Below are 17,354 nucleotides of genomic sequence, written 5' to 3'. Positions count from 1 at the left end.
TGGAGGAAGGGAGCACGTCCAGACTTTACCCCGGTGTTGAATTTGGGTTCTACCCTGACCCAGGAGTTATACACACTCCCCAGTTTCCTTAGCTGCTTGTTCTTTTGGTTGTAGCTGTGCCTCATGGGAAGCTCAAAGGCTGCAGTGGTGCTGCCTGAACCAGAGCAGAAAGTGGGAGAAGGCTGGAGCACGGCACCCAGCCTGTCTGCGCTGTGCCAGCCTCACATGACACTCGTGCTCTGCGTACTTCCCGGTATTGCTGAGTGGTGCTGCCCCACAGGGTGTTTGTTGATGCACTCATTGGTATGCCCTTACATGCCTCTGTGGAGGATGTTCAAGGGCTCCCTTGCCCAACCCAAAATATGGTGCTTCTACACCCACCCCTCCGGATTATTCTAGTACATGCCACTGAATGACTGGGGACCTTACAAGTTTCATAAATAGCTCCTTTCTGCAGAGCCTTTAAGGCAAATATGAGTAATAGATTGAACAGCAAATGGTAAGAGAAGAAAGCCTTCTCTCCCTCTCTTTCTCCTTTCTCTCCCTTTTCCCTCACTTCTCTCTTTCCCCATTACAGATAAAAGACAGACAGAACATTAGAGGGAGGTGAGTAAATTATGACAGTATTTACTAGCAACTACTGACTGCCTAGAGAACACTTTGGTGAGATGGGAGAAGTTACTCAGAATGACAAGTAATCAGTGGTGTAAGTGATTGAGCTTATCGAGCCAGAAGCTTACAGCTAGTTACTGGTGAAAGATGTGGGGAATTCTGTAGATTTTTGAGGTTAGCTGCAGCCCTAGCAGAATCTGGAAGGAGTATTGGAGGTGACTGAGATGGAGACTACTGAAAGAATTTTCTTCTGGTTCTCTTATATTGTTATATTTTTATATGAAGCCTCCTAGTGAGTGTGTCCCAACTGTCTGGGGGTTTACTGGAAGCAACATCTCAGTGTCTTTGTGCTCTGAGTCTCTGTCTGTCTGTCACTCTGTTTCTGTAGTATCATGACTTCAAGTTCATGCCCCTCCACTGTTTTCCCTTTGGACATCTGGACAGAAGCTGGTGTCTAAGATAAGGCATGATCACACATAGATTTGTAGAATGGAGTGCATGGCAAGAATGTGTGCCTATCTGTCCTAGATGTGCTTTTTTTTTCAGACTGAAAGCCACAGGAAGACCTGTGGGGGGCTAATACTCTCTCTTTGCTGTGCTGTTCAGATCATATGTCAGTCCTGGAGCTAAACATATTCCAGTGCTCCTCCTTTGCTTGCTTATTTGTGCCTGAGTGCCTCTGCTTCTGGCACTGCAGGGCTCAACTGGCAAGCCTAATGAAAGTTCTCAAAGTTATTTTTCCCAACTTCTCATTTTTACGGGAAGTTCGTGGAAAAAGATGCTTGGTTCATTTTTACTTAAAAGATTTTATTTTTAAAGCATGTAAGAATTGATAGCTGTTTTCATTAAAAAAAAACAAACTGCAAGAAGTTTTTCAGCTCTGCTAGTTCATTATGTAACTGATTTTTGTGCCAGAATGCAGGCACAAAATGTTAGTTGATCCCTAGAGGAAAGTAAAGATTTTATAAGATAGGGCAAATGATCTGTAGAGGAAATCTTTTCATGGTATTTAAAACAACCCCCTTGGAACTATTTCCGCAATGGATTATATTTCATTTGTATTAAGATGGTTAGGTCTGAGTTCTTACAGTTCTATTTTAAGCAAGGCCAGTATTAATCCACATTTTAGCCTGTTGGGACAAATTTGTCCCTTGTGTTAACTACATTCCTTACAGTGGAGCTCTGTACCTGGAGTGAATTTGGCACCTTTTCTTGGCTTCTTAACCATCTACCTCAAGAGTAGCAAAGTTGAGTGTAAGCGTGGTGCCTCTGAAAATAAGATCAGCATACTTATATATGACTGTTGCATTGTGCTGATAGACAAAACGTTGCCAGCCTCTTGAACATGGTTCAGTCTGTACCAGAACTAAAAGAGTCATGAAGCCATTTCTTCATTTTAATACCATTAAATCTTTGCAGTGCAGGCGCATAGTTGCCATACAGAACTGGGACAACTGCAGTTTTGTTTTCACACAGTGGTACTCTTTGCGTTATCTTCTCAGCTTGCTTATCGTGTAGTATTTAGGCAGAGAAATGTCTCTGAAGATAGAAGTAAAAATCATACAGATCGTTAGAAAGGGGGACACAACAACAAGCAAACAAACCCCACCAACTCAACATAGGATTGGCCAAGGCTCATTCTCTACAAAAAGACCCTGGAATTTGGAAGTACCTTAGGTTACTTGATTGGCCTAGCAACTTAGACTGAGTGGAAGATTGCCACCGTAGTCAAAATAGAATATGTTGTGATATTATAGAATCATACTGCCATTTCTCTGCAGACAAAGCCCTCTGGGGTTCACATTAAACTCATAATGATTTGTTTCCAGCTTCTGAGAACATCTCATCCCTATATGCCACAGTTTAACGTAGATATTATCACAGACATTATCACAGTCACTTCCTGACAGCAGAATGGCACCGGACCTTGCAGTAAGTGTGGAAAGAATTGGCAGAAGGTCCATCTTACCTCCAGGACAGTCATATGGTTCTTACTTGTGCTGTCTTAATTACCATCATCTGATAGTTTGTTATTGCTTCTCTATGAATTGTTCAAAGGCTGCAGAATTTACCTGATGGGGGCACTGGGTTATTCCTTACTATTTGGGATAAAAGGAGTAGCAGTGTTTGTTTTCTGTGGGGGAGAAACAAAGTGCATCAGGAGAACATGCAAAAGTTTCCAGCTCTTCACTTGTGTGTATCTTATTATAAAGAGGAGGTCAGTGATTGTGAGAGCACTGTGGTATGTAGTTGTCCGAGTTCTCCAGCAGCGTAATGGCAGGTGCTGCAGGACTTACACCAGTAACCATCAGCAGTGCTTTCTGTAGTCTAACTTCACTTTATTTTTCCGGTAGCTTGACATTTTCTTCCTATTCTACAGCTGGAATACGGTCTGTGAATTTCTTTGCCATGAAGAGGCAGAGAAGGTTATATGTAACCTATAAGGTCACTTACGTCACTTGTGGGATTATCCTCTGTGAGCAAATAGAAGTAATCTGTGTCCACCAGTTAGAGAAATAATCAAAAAATTCGAGGTAGGTACAGAGAAGGCAATGCAGGGAGAGTTGGCTTGGTTCTTACTGTGTTGGTGCAGCCTTGCCTTCCTAAGGCCAAAAGCCAGGTTTCACAGGGATTTGAAGCCTTAACTGCTGGCCTTAGGAAGAGGAGAAGAGGAAGCAGTCCAAAGAACACTGGTGAAAGCTGCCAAGCATGCAGCATGCATCCTGTGGGCAGGAGTGTCCATCTCTCCTAGTTCAAGACTAGGATTAGCTGCACTGCACAAACTTCCCAGTCCTTGCTTGTGAGCTTTGTAGAAGTAAGGGAAAACATAAATGCTCTAAGACTCGTTACACTACTGCTTTATGCTTCGGGCTTGACACAGTTACAGGGCAATAATTTGAATTCTGAAAGCCATGGCACTTATTTCAAACCTCAGAAAAAGATTTGCACTGACAACAGTGCCACGCTCTTATTTTTATGTGGAGGTTTCAGAAAAATTGAACTGTTCAAAATAGCACATACCTCAAAGTTTTACATAGCAAATCAGCCAGGTGCTCTTAAAGAAATGGAAACCAGTCTCTGCTGGCATGTGAAAACCTTGCATTAAAAAACTTACAGCTTCATTGTACAGCAGTTCCATTCACATCTTCTGTAGGAAGAATGTAACAAATGAGGCTTTCTGAAGCTGAAGCCAGTGAGACCTCACTAGCTTGTGTCAGTAAGGCTTGGAGACTTCGGCAGTATTATTTTTTTCAGCTATAGTGAGATGGTAGGAGATATCCAAAGCCTGTAGTAGTTGTGCTAAACAAAAAACAATGCACAGACTCTTATGATTTCGTGTAAGCCCTATGCCAGACTACAACCATAATAATCATGACTAATTTGCTCTTGGATCCTTTTACTCAGCTGTCTGCAAGTGCTAACAGCTACCTAAATATAGATGAAAAAGTAACTCTGGAAGGTTCAATATATTCATTTCAATCTTTCTTATGAAAATGAAAGCTGGAAACTTTCATGGAAACACAAGGGACAAAAGAGAAAAATCTTTAAGGCTTTCATGTAGAAAACCTTCAGGTATCAGTGCTTTGTGGTTTCAGCTGGATTGACACATTGTCAGCATTTTCTGACAGTGTGTTGGATAATTATAAAAAATATCTTTAAGCTTAGTATATTGTGTCCTGTTCTGAATTTTGGAGTTCTCTCAAGAAATGGAAATACTAATTAGAAAAAGGTGTGTAAAGAACAAACTTGTCTGGGGATTAAATGCTGCTGATTAAATAATGCATCAAACTGTCACAGCGACAGTTACTTTAGTTGATTACCCACAAACTTTATGAGATTACCCACCAGTTTTATGAATGTTTACCAGAGCTGTCCTGAATGTAAGATATTTCAGAACATTACTTTGAAGGAGTTTCTAAAGACATGGGTCTCTTTTACTAGGAGCAAATGTTTGTTGAGCAGGGGGAAGTCTGTGGGATTATGTTGCTTTACACGTGGAGAGTATCATTGCTGTCATCCTTAGCAGTATGAATACACAAGAAATACCCCACGAATAGTCTTTTTATTAGGCAGGAATAATGCAAGGCTATCAAGCCACATTTCTCCACACTTAAAAATCATGCAGGGGAGAAGGAAGTAACAGCTAATAAAAGCTATTTACCTTTCCCAATATAGCTGTTAAGCAGTCTTCTTCACCCCCCCCCCCCTTTTTTTTTTTTAAATTATTTTACTTTAATCACCGCCACTGTCTCTAAAAGGGGGGCTTCAGTCCTGGACAGCAGTGTTCAGTCTCAGGATGTGGAGCCTGCAGGACACAGCTGGTCTGAGTGCTCTCTTCTTCCTTTTAAAAGCAGCTCCATCTGCCCTCCTTCTTGACCACCGTCTGAACTGAATTGCAGTCGACATGCTAGGGGCTTGCTGGGACATGAGAAAGAGCTGCCCTAATTGCCGTTAATGTAGACACGAGTATTTACCTTGGGAAAGGTGTGCTTTTGTTTAGCTGATGATAACATCCCTCCCATGTGAGCATAGGCTGGATTTGCTGTACCATTTCATAAATGCTGGAGGGCTCAGATACTGTAGGCCGAGGATTTCACAGAAGCTGAACTCAAGAGTTGTAGGCCTATCTTACACATTTTAATTGTAGTAGGACAAAAACATCTGCTAATTTATGTATCAAACACTTCATGCTGATGTGCTTCTATGTACAAACAAACAAAATATACCAAGTGTTGCAGAAGAAAATAATGCTTTAGTAGTGCAGAGGTGGAATTGATCGACAGCTGAACATTTGGTATTATTAACTATGTCTCTTGAAGTATTGTTTCAGAGAAAAAAAGGTTCTATAGAATCACAGAATATCCCGAGTTGGAAGGGACCCACAAGAATCACCGACTGAATCATCAACTCTCGGCTCCACACAGGACCCCACCCCCCCATCTCCAGGGTTGAAAGTGGCGGTTTTCCTCCTGTCATCGAAGATTTTAAACTGGACTACTTCATGGTGACTGTGGCCAAAATTCTTCTTTTCTGGGATGGAGGTGGTCGTGATACAGGGGTAGGCTGACTTGCTCTAGGTGACCCCTCCAATCTAGATGGGCCTTTGTCCACTTCATTTGCCTGTAGGCTAGGGAAAGTCCAGGACAGAAGTTAGCTTAGAAGACTTTCTAGAATTTCATAGCAATGAAATGTGCCTGTGTAATACTGCCTCAGAGCAGAGATGCAGCTGCCTAGCTTACTGCTCTGGTAATATATTACATCAATACTATGGTCAACCTTTTTTGTCTGTAGAAATTTACAAACAGTCAAGTTTTTTGATTAAGAATTCAATGGACGAAAAAAATTTATTTCACTTCTGTCCTAAATCTTGACTTGCCACACCATTAATGCAGCAAAATGCTGTTGATTTTGTTTCAGTTTCTACTGAGCACTATCACATTCACAACCTGCGTTCTAGCACATTGGATTTGTATTTCCTAGAAGGAGCAGCTTTGGGCACTGAACATGAAGTGCCTCAGACTGAATTCTCAGAAAGCACTGAATAGGTACCTTCTGCTGTCTGACTTTTTAAAACCACTGCCATTTTTGATATAATATTTTCTGCTCATTTAGATGGTCACAGTAGAGAAAAATTTGTTTTAAGTCCTTTATTACAAAGATCAAAAGTCATGGTTACCATTTACATACACAATTTACAAATTATTCACAAAGGGAGTAACAGATATGCAAGAACTGACAGCTTACTTCAGCCCAAGTAGGGGATGGGACAGTATAGTTGTTTCCCTGGTTTATTTACTGAAAGAAAATATATATTTGTTTTCTTTGTTGTTGTTGCCTGTATATGTTAAACACTGACCTAGTGTTTACGTAGCACCTTTAGTCATAACTGTGCAATTGCTTACGTGCTTGTCCTTATGTGAAAGAAGATATGCATTGGAATCTGCACTTCAGTCACAATAAGTGAGGAGTTTTTTTTGGCTGGAAATCCTGTAAATTTTGATATAATACAGCGGTCAGGCTTAAAAAAAAGTTGATTTGTGTGTTTTCACTGATTTGAGCAATATTTCATTAAAAGAAAACCAGAGATTACTATCAGAACTCTTACTGTAAGAACTAAATTAAGGATGGCTGCTGTACCTTTCAAGACTATATAACCTTGACATAGACACTAGCCATGTTGTTAGATGTCTTTAATACCACAACTAATTTATTGCTTTTCTTTCATTTAGGTTAGCATGTTTTATAGTGTTCTCTAAAGCTATTTCAGAGACTGGGAAAGTTAACATCAAAGAATGCTAATTTACCAAATCTCACAAAATAGGAAATTTATACCAGGGTATCTTACAGCACTTGACAAAAGAATTTCCAAATCCCTTGCTATGACATCCCTTGATACCAACAGTGCAGTAGCTGCCATTTATCTAAACCTACAGACATCCATAATTTGCACTTTTTTGCTGTCCACTGGGATGACATGGAAACGAAATTCCTGAAGGAGCACACTGATTTAGGAGCAAACAAATATAAATATGGAAATTTCCAACATGATAGATATCGCATCCAAATTCTAAGCAATAAAGCAAAACACTTCACAAAGGTTGTTACATCTAGTGGGCATAACCCAGATAGTTATGACACTAATTTATGATAGGATGACTTTCTACCCAGGAAAATATTCTTTACCATGATGCCTACAGTATTCCCAGGGTATAGATAAAGAATGTTGCGGATGCCATGGTAAACTTGAAATACAGTAATAGGCAAAGATTTCAGTGGCACCACCAGTACATACAACTGAGTTATTGGAACCTTACGGAACAAAGCGACGTTACAGTATGCCTTTGTTAAGGCTTCTTGCTGGTTTAAAAAGGTAGATTTTTTTTTTTAAGGAGTTTGTCCAGCAGTATTGGTTGCACTTCTCTTCAGTGGAAGGTCTCTTTATTGATCCACATAAGACTGCGTGTTTCATTCGGTTTGCATTCGTACTCAATACTGCCAAAACTATTTCCCCATTGGCAGTGATCCCGTTTGTGGTAGTTGTAGAATTTGACTTGCCAGACTGTTTCAAAAACACCAATGTCGTTAAACTGTGAGGAAAAGGGAGCATCAGTGTTAGTAAATGAAAGGGGTGAAAATGTATGTTCAAGTTCCCATATTCATAAACGTTACTAACAGCAAGAATCAAACCTATAATCCTTCTCAAGATGACACAGCAGTGGTGGCATGATGACCTCGAAGTGACTTACATATACTACAGATCATGTAGCAGTGATCTGTAATGAAATAGGCTATCACTTCAACCACACCTAGAGGCTGCAGTTAGGATAGGGAAGATTCCTTCTCTGTAGCCCTCTGTCTACAGTGCCATGTCTCAGTGTCATGGCTGAGACATGCTGCTATCAGATCACTTACTCCTCTGGGTTTTTGTTCCACATTTTACATGAAACTTAAGCAAAAGTTCCTGTTCCTACGTTTCTGTAATTGCTAGTTGTACTGTGGTAGCACAGCTTTTCCAACTTAGATACAAGTACCAGAGGGCAGGAAGGAGATGATCAGCACACGTTAGTAGCTAAGAGTCTAATACAGTGAAGGAATAGTGAGACATTGACTGTAAGTTTTCTGTGCATGCAACTTAGTGAATAAGACTACAGCTATAGTAAGTTCTGTATAATAAGATCTTTAAAACATTTTTTTTCCTTTTAAAAATTTCCGTCACTCACTAATGACAGCCTCTTCACTTGACTCTTTTCCATTCTCATCATGTGCCTGGAAGCTGACCTTAGATCATCTACCTAGGATAATCACACTCACAAAGTCAGCATGAAAGCTCTATTTCGTAGTGACTCTTACTGAGTTGCAAGCAGAGCCTTTTGTACTCAGTTTTCTCAGAAGGGCATGGAGGTTTTCTTTTTGCTTGTTTTTTGTCTTTAATCCAAGATGTGGTTTGTAAGCTGCTGCTGCTCAATGGACATTGCTTTAAACCTCCCCCAGCCCACTGTGGTATCTTAAATTTAGCCTGACAATGGCAGGAGCTGCTGCGTGCTGACAGTGGAAGGTTTTTACTTGGCTCTAGTTGCAAGTGTTACCTTAAAGGAGTAGTTGAAATATTTCTGTCGTTTCCTTTGATGAAGGCAAAATCAGACATACAAGCTATTTTACCCCTCTCAGCAATCAAAATCTTAATTAAGGATCCTTCATTATTGCCCTCTGATGGTAATCCTGAAACCAGCAGTAATACAAGATAGTAAAGGTGAAGCACATTGAATATTACTGGGCACAATCCACATGGAGAAATCCTCAGTAGAGAGGAGCACCAACCACCCTCGCCCGAAAGCTGAGGAAGAAAATGGATTGATCCAGAAGAAAAAAAGTGTTTCTTTACAAAAGTATTTGTAAAAGGTGATGTGATCAAGAGCAGTATTGCATTTCATTAATGTACAGAAAAATCTGAATTTCTAAAGAGATGAAGGAGGAAAACAAGTTGCTGAGCTACTCGGAGTAGTTTGTCTGACTGCTGTGGATTTCCAGGAGAGGGAAAGAATTAAATTGCAGAGCTTTTCTACTACCGTGTGCCTCCCCACAAGCCCAGTTCTTAGCACATGCAGCAACTCTGTGGCACAACAAACGTTCTGCATCCTCTGAGCTCCCCTGAATTCCTGTGGCTCCTGCGGCTGAATCCTGGCTCCTCCACTGGGCCAATATGTGGCCTTCCCCAGGGAAGAAGGATGTCCCTACCCTCGGGCAGGCTCAGCTTGGTGCTATAGGCAGGAGTAATTATTTAATTGCTCCCTCTGAATCTGTGTGCTAGGATGACTTGGTGGCTATTTGTTATGGGAATAGAGATTTAGCTTCTTAATCAGTCTTGGTCTGATCTGACTAAGAATAAAATCAGACCAAAGAGAGGTATCTAACTTGGTTTACACCATTTGTTAGACAGTTTAGAGTTTTCTGGTTAGTGGGCACAAGTGAGCAGTCAGCTAACAGCAATGCATCCTCATTTTCTGGAATCCAGAAACAGGATTGTTGTTTTACATGTACATACTATGGCTGTAAGAGGTAAGACAAAGTAGGAGCACAAAAAAAGTTATGCATTTAGAATTTCAAAGCAGACAGGAAATAAATTTATCACTTTCATGGATATTCTGTCTTCTGGGCATTAAATTGGCAGTATCAGACCAGTTTCAGTCTATTCCTAATGTGAGTTCAGACTTTTAAGCTTTAAGTAGTCCTTTTCTCGCTAGGATATGTCAGGATCCTGCCTGTTACAGAAAAGGAAGTGGAGGCAGAACTTCCTCATAATTGAAAGAAATAGGAAAATGTAAAGCAAAGTACAATGAGCCTAGTTTTGAAGATTCAGGAAGTAGGTATTTGAAGCAGTTTTTGAACTGGGGTGCCTGAGGCTTGTTCCCTAAATCTGTCATAGCTCTGGCTAGCTAAGCAGCTAAATGAGGAGTTAAGCATGTAAATCCCTGTTGAGGTGCCTATATTTGATACTTAAAAGTATCAATTGTGGACTTCTAACTCTGTACTGAAGAACCAATCTGTCAAGATCAAACCCTAAAAGGGGTTGAGGACTTGCTTAACACTTGAAAATCCTATTAGTTTCATGGTTTAGTATATCAGGATTTGATTTGTAAAGCTACTGTTTGGATAAATATTGTGGCTGCTCGTTCTTATGTTGCAAGAAAACAGCCAGGAGCTTGTGTCTGAAAACCAGACCTACCTTCCATTATTTGGAATTCCTTCATTTGTGTTTTTTCGGTCTTAGTTTTCTCCATGGGAGAAGTTAAATTTGCAGATTTTTAAAGTTCACCTCAGTAATGCAGTTGAGGGTACAATCCACATAGGTATCAAAATAGAGCTGCCTCAATCAAAGCACTTGTTTTTGGGTCAGTGCCCTTTAACCTCCTGGTATAAACCCATTATGAAACAGAACTGCTATGCTGAACAAGTGGTTTCCAACAACCCTGCTCAGTGTCAGCGCTATACTGCTACAGCAACTCTCACCCTTCTCCTTCCCCCTGAGAAGAATATCACCAGCCTATAGTTTCTGTATTTGTTAGAGGTACAGGGAGTCTGCTGGTCAAAGTCATCCTAGGCGTTCTGTTTTCTTGGGTGTTAAAAGGAGACAAATGTATAGAGAAGAGATTAACATGGACAAATACTGCAGGGTAGCCTTATTAGGCTAAGATTATGGAGTGGTAACTGTTAATGGGACGTTGGTCCCCAAAGTTACACATTGTGTAATTGTCAGAAACTTTAAATTAAGCTGTTACAGTTCTTATCCAGAAGGGTATTGCCACGCCAAATGGCAGAAGATTCCAGAAGAAAAAACAACAACACAACAACAACAAACACAGTAAAGATAAAAGTTAAGAAGAAATCTTGAGTGCAGTGAACAAATGTGAGAAAAAGCTGAAATCTGAGAGGCTTGGAAACCTTGGTAGGGTCCTAAACTCGTAGAAATTAGAACAGGCCCTTAGGAGGGCATCAGCTGAAGATGACATACTGCTTCATTTCCTCTCTGTGGTACAGGAGCTGCAGAATAAACAGCACAAATCCCTCACAGCTGTAATCGGGGCGGGGAGAAGACTGATGGAAAGCAAAGAGGGCAGCAGCTGTGAGCAGGATTTGCCCTGAAATATTTCTCTGCCACGCCTTCCTCCATGGGCATCACGTCCCCGCAGGCCGCCCTCGTCGCTCTGTGCGCGGAGGACCACGTACCTGCATGTTGACCTGGATGGGCTGTCTCTCCCCGCTCTTGGTGTGGGGCACCCCTTCTGTGTCGTAGATCCCCGTGTAAGAGGCCACCTGAGCATCCCTCGATTTCTCCTCCAGTGGCACATTGACACCCCCGATGCCCATCGTCCTGCAAAGAGACAGGATCCGGCCTTTCAGCAGCCCTGCAGGCCCCTTGGAGCTGGCATGGGGGCTCACAGCCTGCGTGCCGGGGATGTGTCAGTGGTTTCAGCAGACCTGCAGGTGCTGCTGACTCACTGGGGCTCCCCGCCAAAAAATACTAAAATCAGGGCTCTGCAATCACCCAGGGAAGGTGAAAAAGGAATGTGAGGATCCCCAGGAGCTGGGGAGGGCTTGGGTGAATCCCTTCTCCGTGGATGGCTCTGACTGGAGGACATTTTCTCGTCTGCATCCTCCCCGGTGCCGGTCTCTGCTTTGGTGAGGTGCAGTGGGGCCGGGCTGGGAGCATCCCCAAGCTCCCATCCCCTTCTGCCCCTAGGGCAAACCACGGGGAATGAGGGAGAAAAGGAGCCAGGCCCTAATAAGCTACAGGAGGAGGGAAGGGGAAAGAAGCGACTCGCAAACTCAGGCTGTCTCTGGAGCCAGCAAGGGAACAGCTGCCCAGAGACCTAGAAACACGGCAGCGAGAGGGCGGAGAGGGAGAAATCACGGAAACCCCGCGCTGTCAGCCTGCCAGGAAACACTCTTAAACCTCTAAAAATAAAAGCCCTGGATGCACTTACGTGGCCTGGACGGTGCCGGGCCGGAGGGCCACGTCGATCTTGTACTTGGCCCCGGTGAGCAGCTTGATGGTGCGGTTCTGGCCGAAGCGCTGCCCGTCCACCTTGAAATACACGGCCCCGTCGTTGGGCTGGATCCGCAGCGACACGCTGATCTTCACCAGGCTGGGGATGTCGCCCATGGCGAGTGGCCGGGGGGGGGGGGGGGGGGCTGCCCTCGTCTCTCCCCCCTCCGCAGCAGGGCAGAGGAGACCGAGGCGGCGAGGGAGAGGAAGAGGAGGAGGGAGGAGGAAGAGGAGGGGCTGCCGACGCCCAGCCGGCCCAGCCCTTCCCCAAAGCAGCGCACGATGGGTTTAGTTTGTCCTTCCCCTATAATCACGGCGCGGCGTCTGGGCGCCGGGTTCCCTCTCCCCCCCTGTCCCTCCCTGTCCCTTCTGTCCTTCCGTGTCCCTCCCTGTCCCCCCCGTCCCCCCGCAGCCCCGTTCCCAGCCGGTGACCGCCGCCCCGGCCCGCCCCGTTCAGCACCGCGGCCCCGGACAGCGGCCCCGAGCCCCGGCTCCCCCGCCGCCTTCCCTCCCCGCCCCGTCCCACGCTTTCATTTCCACAGGAAAAAAACCACCAAAAAGGCGGTGTCAGACCGGCATGGCGATTCTTCATCTCTTTACCAATGGCTGCCACCATCCCTTCAAGGATCTGTGCACGTCCTACCCTAATTCAGCTCTATGCCGCTCCGGTTCCAGCCTAATGCTCAGAGATTGCTTGTAGAGCAGCAGGAGGTTCAGGCACCCTTTCCATTCTTCTGCAAAGAATAATTTTTTTTTTTCCTTTTTCATATTTGTTCTATTTACCGTTAAAACTGCAGCATTCTCAAAGCTGACACAGGATTTGGACCATAAATGTATTTTTTGTTTGATTGAATGTTACAACAGTTAATGATTTCATGAGGAGCATTGCACAGCTAGTTCACCTACATGTTGTGCTGGGCCTGATATTTTCTTTGTTTTCCTAAAGCAAGGACGTACACGGGGTGGTAAAATGTAGTATTGTTAAGTCATATGGAAGATCTGGCATTACCCAGCTGCTTTTCGTTGTTTATGCAAGTTAGTTACTGAATTAATTTTTTTTTTTTTGTGACTAACGAGCAAAATAATACATACTGCTGAAAACTTAACTTCTACAACAAAAATCTTACTGTATTTGCTTCGATTAAGTATCCAGCTAAGAATAGGCTTCATAATTTGTTCAGTAAGCAGGGTTTCCACAAAAATAAGAGCAGGGTGTGATTCCTACATCCAAGAACTGTGTATATAGCAAGCTCTGTAACTAACATTCCACCTCTGATAGCAGTCATTGGTAGCAGGGATTATCCTATAGGAAAGTTGTTACATGATGCAGTCATTACTTCTCCCACTGAACAGTCAAGAGTGAAATAAATGCCGTTTCAAAACAAAGCAAAACCAAATCAAACCAAACAAAACCAGTTCTTTATGTATGATGAGGTAGCTGCATTATCAACATTAATATACGACAAGAATCTTATGGGCTTGGTGAGTCACCTAAGACTCTTGTATTGTCATAGGACAACTAATCAAAAAGTAGTTGCATTTAATCAAGTTCTAAGTTCCAGGAGCAACTCATCCCACAGTGGGGGCCTATGTTTCATCATAAGTCATACACTGAACTTCGTTGATTTATTGCCCAGATCTTTGCTGACTTTAAAGGTCCTCAAGAACAGACATCAAAAATTGAGTAAAATGAATCCCTCCAACACTCCAACCATTGTCTAGGTCAACAGTGAATGGTCTCGAAAATACCTTAGAAGTCATCAATCAAGTGGCGTTGACAGGTTTTCACATGAGGAAGCATCTGCGATATTTAGACAAATATAACTTTATGGCTCAAAAAAGACCAGGTGTGCATTTCTCCTTGGCTTGTTTGATCGTTGCAAGAGACTTCCCTTTTTTCATTATATTCTGCTGAGAATATAATTCTGCTGTGCTTTGTGGCTTGTTGAAAGTTTTGCTTGCAGCACTTCCCACTTCTGTAAGTTTAAATGTAATTCAGTAAGAAACCACGGAGGCCTTACACATGGGGAATCTGATAGCATCACTTAAAGCAGTGTGAAGAATAATGGTCATTGCCAGGGATCGGTTTCACTCCCCTCACAGGCCAGACATATCATGTTATAGTAAATTGTGTGTGGCTAAAGGCATTGATTGCAATTAGCTTCCCAAGTACATGAGAGGTCAGATCTATAACGAGTTTTTTTTCCCCTTATTATTTCTGCCTGCATGATCACCTTTCTCTGGGCACAGCTCAGGCTGTGATTTTATTCCAGACCACTATAGCAGAATAGCCAACACAAGGGAGAACTTAAAAAGCATTGTATTATGGATCATGTATACATAGGCTGAGTAACTGTTTTACTGTGTGAAAGTGAAATGTGGTGAGGGTGGAGCATTTATGCAGAAGCAGTTTTAAAAGTGAGCATTGTCTTTCTTTTTCTTGATCTGATAACTTCATGTGCCTTTAGTGCTTACATTTATATGATCCTACCAAATGTTCTTTATCATTGTAGATGACAGGGGAAAGGCTACCTTTCATAAGTCTTTCTGGGAGGTTATTTTTGTTGCTGCAGCATAACAACTGCCCTTAATAGTTGTGACTGGCTTCACCTGGAGTCTCCACCCCATGCCTCTACCTATGGACCCTATTTGAGGTCAGTCCTGAGCCTTCAGTCTTTGCCTAAGCTGTGTGCTGGTCTTAAGTTTTGCCACAGGCAATGCCCTGCCAGTTCTCATAGGGATTTTCTGTGGGTTTCAGGCCCTAGGGAGATGCTGGTCTGCATAGTTCCCTGGTATTACGTACTTGATTTTCCGTGTGGAGTAAGATAACTGCAGGAATAAGGAGGCAGTGTGCTTTTTGCTGCAAAAAAACATTTGCTCTGAGCACAGAGCAAATGTAGTGACCCTTACAAGGTTCAAAACTAAATATGTTGTTGTAGGACCTATGCCATGTTTTAAGTCATAACAGTATTTTTTTTTCTAGAAGCAAATAGGTAGGCTTACGTGTCCTTCCCTTCATTATTATTATTATTCTTTTTTATTCTTTCAAGTCTGCTTTTTGTTTCTCTGGCATCTGAGACTTCATAGGCTATTATCCGGAGTCAGTAGGATACATTAAGCTAATTCCCTTTCCTTTGGGGACAGGAACACTGCAAAATTCCCATGTGCACTGATGAGCCCCTTAGTGCTCATGAAGAGGGTGGCGAGCTTCCTCAGGTGAGCAACTACCAACATGTTCATTCATCCTCATCTCTTTTCCTTCCAAGAGCTATGATGGTTGCATGCTGCAGCTTCATCTTTCTAGACATCTCTCTTGTGCCTAGGCCTTCTCTGCTTTGCCTGCATCGCTTACGTGTGTTGCTGATGGAGAAATACTCTAGGGAAGAGGTAAGTCACAGGTGAGGTTGGTGAGCATATGCTATGTGCCGGTCCAGTTTGCCTAGAAAACATTCTGGATAAGTCCATCTGGTGTCTTGAATCCACTCTAAATGGTCATTCTGAGTGTGACATGTCAAGTGCATGAACATTTCACTATCACTGTTTACGTAGATCTCCCCATTTTCCATTTAATATATTAATCCTGCGGCATGGCTCTACAAGAATTAAATACGTGAAATGTGCCTTGAGGTCAGAATAAGATGGCTCCTTTATGACAGACAACACACAGCATTTAGGTCCCAAGGTGACAAGAACAATTCCTGCAATCTTTTCCTGCTTTCTTCTCTTCGATTCCTTTCTTAATACCATGCTAACTGTGAATGTTCTGGTTTGGGTTTTTTTTTCGAGAAGTGGATGTAAAGCCACAATCTCTCGTTTGCTAAAAATAGCCGTGTGTGGTGCCACATGGAGTGAATTGTGCTGAGCCGTGCATCTGCCAGCTCTCAGTTTAATACTGTAATTCTTCTGAGATCTCTGCCTCTGAGTAGAAGTCAGAAAGGGTTTTACTTCTACTTGCAGCTGGACCTTTGCAAACCTTATGTTATCTTTTGCATGTAGACAGTCATTTTGTTCACATAGCATTTGATTTAATTTCTCTGGGGAATCTGGCTTGATTTGCTGGAGAGATGAATGTTTCTGGAGAACTCAACCGTTCTGTAAGAGATGGAGTGGGCTTACAGCACTTAAAGAGCAGCAGGCAGATTTGAAATCCAGCCATGCAAGGGCTAGCACAGAGAGCAGCAAAGCTGATGTAACAAGCTGAAGAGCTGCCTGTATTCCTTGCAGACGACACATTTATTTGCAAAGGGATGGCTGGGTGTAAATGCCCATCAGTCTCTCAGCTAGATCCCTTGCTCACATAAATTCAAGTCATTGCTTTTTTTTAATGCTTGCAGGAGTGAGTCCTGAAGTGGCAGAAACATAATTTTCTGAGGAAGTATAGCAGCGAGATGTCTCTTACAGAAACGGTTCACTTGCCAATAAACTGAGCTAAGATATTCATCTGTGATCTCTGCTGCAGATTGTGTTGTTGTGGCAAATGTTTGTAATCTGCCATCACGCACCTTTACTTTAGGCAGAAATGGGGAGAACAGGGTAACTTACAGCAGATTTCCACAATTCAGGTTACAATCTTTTGCTGCCAGAAATCAGCCCTTCTGTGGAGAGCCAGAAGAATGCAGGCCTTCCTCTTCCTTAGGCCTGCTGCTGCTCTTTATGACCAGCTTGTTAAAGAAGATGTGCATCAGCACCGTGTCCTTCACACTGGCCGTGATCACTGCATGGTTAAGGACCATCTTGCTTTGCGCGAGTGATTTAGTTGATCAGCACATTTCTGCCTGGGGATGACAAAGCGTTGATTCCCCTGTGATGATGGGTGATAAATGTAACAAAGTCAGAAGGGCAAAAGGAATAGCTGAGCTTTGAAGATGAGAGAAACAATACAGAGAAATGTTATAGCTGCATCCAACTAAAACTCAATGAAGATAATTTTATGCTTTGACAGTGAGTTGCTTAAGTAGCTAATGGTAAATTCTGGAGTCATTGGCTTGGTGCCACTGTATCTCTAATTTCATTTCACACATCTTCAAGGACTTTTCATGCAGGTAAAAGAGAAATTGAGCTTCCTTTGCTTAATGGTGGAGTCAGCATCCTTTTCTGTTCACAGTAAACCACTTTCTAGTATAAGGTCATATAGATGTTCTATCAAAGGACTGTCCCTGGGCATTTCATATTATCAGTTCATCACTGTAATCCTGAC

General features: G+C 42.7%; 2 protein-coding genes across 16 annotated transcripts in view; one reads left to right on the top strand and one right to left on the bottom strand.

Annotated features, from left to right (window-relative positions):
* The window catches only part of PLEK (pleckstrin), a 66,174-nt gene that overhangs the window by 29,464 nt on the left and 19,356 nt on the right, over nt 1–17,354 (top strand). For 5 of the 15 annotated variants that reach the window (XM_083828232.1, XM_083828231.1, XM_083828230.1 and 2 more), the window contains 2 exons: nt 14,671–14,811; nt 15,302–15,373. The exons of 2 other annotated variants lie outside the window; for them this stretch is intronic. The gene's annotated coding sequence lies outside the window, so the exon portion shown is untranslated. Of the gene's footprint in view, nt 1–14,670; nt 14,812–14,837; nt 15,151–15,301; nt 15,374–15,480; nt 15,545–17,354 lie in introns of those variants that run through there. 8 more of the 15 variants (XM_083828221.1, XM_083828223.1, XM_083828218.1 and 5 more) reach the window with 6 other exon arrangements.
* On the bottom strand, nt 6,246–12,497 carry CNRIP1 (cannabinoid receptor interacting protein 1). The gene is made up of 3 exons (XM_083828246.1): nt 12,096–12,497; nt 11,338–11,482; nt 6,246–7,700 (listed from the first exon to the last, which is right to left on the bottom strand). Exons 1-3 carry the CDS (start codon nt 12,272–12,274, stop codon nt 7,536–7,538), a joined length of 489 nt encoding a protein of 162 aa, XP_083684372.1. The 5' UTR covers nt 12,275–12,497; the 3' UTR covers nt 6,246–7,535.

The sequence above is a fragment of the Anser anser genome (genome assembly GCF_964211835.1).
Source record: "Anser anser genome assembly, chromosome: 3".
NCBI lineage: Eukaryota > Metazoa > Chordata > Aves > Anseriformes > Anatidae > Anser > Anser anser.
This window is presented reverse-complemented; position numbering and strand designations above follow the sequence as displayed.

Bases quoted from the DNA above. Each gene is read 5' to 3' on its own strand.
- CNRIP1 (XM_083828246.1), bottom strand. From the start codon at position 12,274: ATGGGCGACATCCCCAGCCTGGTGAAGATCAGCGTGTCGCTGCGGATC. The intron at 11,483-12,095 runs GTAAGTGCATCC...GTCTCTTTGCAG, and splicing joins CCCGGCACCGTCCAGGCCAC to GACGATGGGCATCGGGGGTG. The intron at 7,701-11,337 runs GTACGTGGTCCT...TTTTCCTCACAG, and splicing joins CCATCCAGGTCAACATGCAG to TTTAACGACATTGGTGTTTT.